Raw genomic sequence first — 2,467 nt, forward strand, 5'->3', positions numbered from 1 at the left:
TTTTGAAAAATCTAGTTTTGGAAGACCAATAACAAGTTCGTGTTTAGAAAGTTTTTGAATGGTATGCATGCTAGCATGTCAGACTTTTCTATGCCAAACCCAAGGATCATCAATCATAGAAGCAAGACATATTTGATCATCAAGGCTATACATTACGGATAGTATAGACATTTCTTTCTCTATTTCCTGAAAGAATAACTTTACCTGATTTATCTTCTATAAACTAGCCATGTTTCTTAAAATGAACCTCATAGTCATTGTCACATAGTTCACTGATATTAGGAAGATTGTAACCGAGTTCATCGACCAGGTAAACTTCGTCCACATCACATGTTGAGCTTAGGGGAACTTTTTCAACTCCAATTACGTTTCCTTTTGATTTATCTCCAAAGATAATTGTTCCTCCATCTAGTTCGGTGACTGTTTTGAATAATTGTTTGTCACCAGTCATATGTCTGGAACATGCGCTGTCAAGATACCATTTTCCTTTTCGATTCATCTTGCGGTGTTCCAGTAAAATAAAGTTACTTGTTTTTAGGTACCCAAGCCTTGCTTAGGTCCTGAATGGTTAGATTTCTGAGTGTTAGCTTGACTAGAGGATTTAGGTCGCCAGACCCATCTCCTGTTGTCCTTGAACCTGCAACGGTTAGAGGTGTGACCATGTGTCCCATAATAAAAGCACGATGGATTTTTGGGATTTTCAGAGCCTTTTTTTGCTCTGATTATGTTCCTGCATTGGTTAGTCTTGTGACCATTTTACCATAATAAGAGCATGCATGAGAGTTTCTAGTTCTAATCAAGGAATTATGATAAGCAGTTTTATTTGATTTTACATAACTATGACTTGTGGATTTTTATAATCAATTCAGTTGAAGTTGAAGTTCATTAACTTCTTCTTGAAGCATGTCACGCTCAATTTCACAAACTTCCAGCTTCAAGGCCCAATCTTTCTTTTCTCTTTGGATCTTTCTGAGTTTATTTAGAACTCTTTCAATATCTGCAAGAGAAATATCAACAAATTCTTGAAGTTCATAACAGTTGGGACAAGTAGGAAGACGTACCTTACTGGTTCCCTCGTGTGCCATAAGGCCAAGTTCACCTGAGTCTTCTCCCTCATCTGCTCCTTCATTTGCCATGAGTCCAAGCTCTCCTGAGTCCTCATTGCTATCATCTTTTTAGGCCATGAAACACATGCTTGCAATTTCTTTATGGTCAGATTCTTCTTCATCACTCCAGGCTTCATAGGACTTCTTCTTTTGAAGGTTCCTGTTGAGCTTTCTTCTTCAGTTCGGGACAACCAGCTTGAATGTGTCCATGTTTTCAACATTCATAGCATCTTCCATCATTTTCATTATTTGTCCTTCCCTTTCTGAATTTTGATTTACCTCTTCTGCTATTTCTGTTCTTCCTCATCATGCTTGTTACAACTTGGGACAGCATGGTTATGTTTTCATCTTGTTCTCCTCCTTCCTCTTCTTCATCATCTTCTGGTTCAGCATAGTTGCTTTGAAATCGACTGTTTTTTTCTTTTCTTGTTGAATTTTCCTGTCCAAGTGAGTTTTCTCAAAGGCTATTAGATCAACTCGAAGTTCATCATAGGACATTTTGTCAAGATCCTGACACTCTAGAGCAATGACCTTGGGCTGCCAAATTGTGGATAGACTTGTGAGAATTTTTCTGACCTGTTCCCCGCTCTTTATTGTTCTACCAAAGGATTTTAGATCTCCAAGAATTTTGTTGAACCTGGAGAACATTTCCTCTGTTGATTCTCCATCCTTCATTTGAAATAGCTCATACTCACGAACCAACAGATTTATCCTTGTTTCTTTTACCTTGTTAGTTCCTTCATATGTGACCTCCAATTTATCCCATATTTCCTTAGCAGTTTCACAGCTTGAGATCTTTTCATACTCTTCACGACTGATAGCATTGTACAGTAGATTTTTTGCTTTAGCATTCACAGTTATGACAACAACTTGCTCATCCGTGTAATCAGCCAAATACAGTGGATCAGTTGATACTATAACTTGACCATTCTCACCTTTCTTTGCTAGAATTGTAAGATTTCGCTTTTTGATCACCCGCCAGACTTTGATGTCATATGAAGGGGTGTATGTTTCCATACGCACTTTCCAATGAGAAAAGTGTTCTTCGTTGAAATATGGCGGTCGTACTTGAGGGGTTCCTTCTTGAAACAATGCACCAACGACTGTGTTTGATCCCATGATCTTTTCCCAACTAGGTGTTAAGTAAAGTTCGTGAGCCTTGCTCTGATACCAATTGAAAATAGAAGGGGGGGGGGGGAGGGGTGAATTGTGGTCTATAAAAAATTGGTTGACTAATTGTAAGTTTAGTCGACTAGATTTCACGCAGTAAATAGGTAAAGCAGAGATAAACCAAACGAATTGAAAGCTAAACTAGACACAGTAGTTTTTATACTGGTTCGGTACCGGTGTGGTACTTACGT

At 38.2% G+C, this 2,467-nt stretch overlaps 1 protein-coding gene across 1 annotated transcript; it reads right to left on the reverse strand.

Moving 5' to 3' along the window:
- Positions 1–223: 223 nt before the first annotated feature.
- On the reverse strand, positions 224–2,225 carry LOC109205531. Its single transcript, XM_019368240.1, has 5 exons — positions 1,683–2,225; positions 1,386–1,545; positions 1,062–1,281; positions 543–637; positions 224–420 (listed from the first exon to the last, which is right to left on the reverse strand). Exons 1-5 carry the CDS (start codon positions 2,223–2,225, stop codon positions 224–226), a joined length of 1,215 nt encoding a protein of 404 aa, XP_019223785.1.
- Positions 2,226–2,467: the final 242 nt, after the last annotated feature.

Source organism: Nicotiana attenuata, unplaced genomic scaffold (assembly GCF_001879085.1).
Source record: "Nicotiana attenuata strain UT unplaced genomic scaffold, NIATTr2, whole genome shotgun sequence".
Classification (NCBI taxonomy): domain Eukaryota; kingdom Viridiplantae; phylum Streptophyta; class Magnoliopsida; order Solanales; family Solanaceae; genus Nicotiana; species Nicotiana attenuata.

Coding starts and splice junctions, on each gene's coding strand:
- LOC109205531 (XM_019368240.1), bottom strand. CDS start 2,225: ATGGGATCAAACACAGTCGTTGGTGCATTGTTTCAAGAAGGAACCCCT. Junction 1,546..1,682: donor CAATAAAGAGCGGGGAACAG/GTCAGAAAAATT, acceptor TCACTTGGACAG/GAAAATTCAACAAGAAAAGA. Junction 638..1,061: donor CACACGAGGGAACCAGTAAG/GTACGTCTTCCT, acceptor TAACCGTTGCAG/GTTCAAGGACAACAGGAGAT.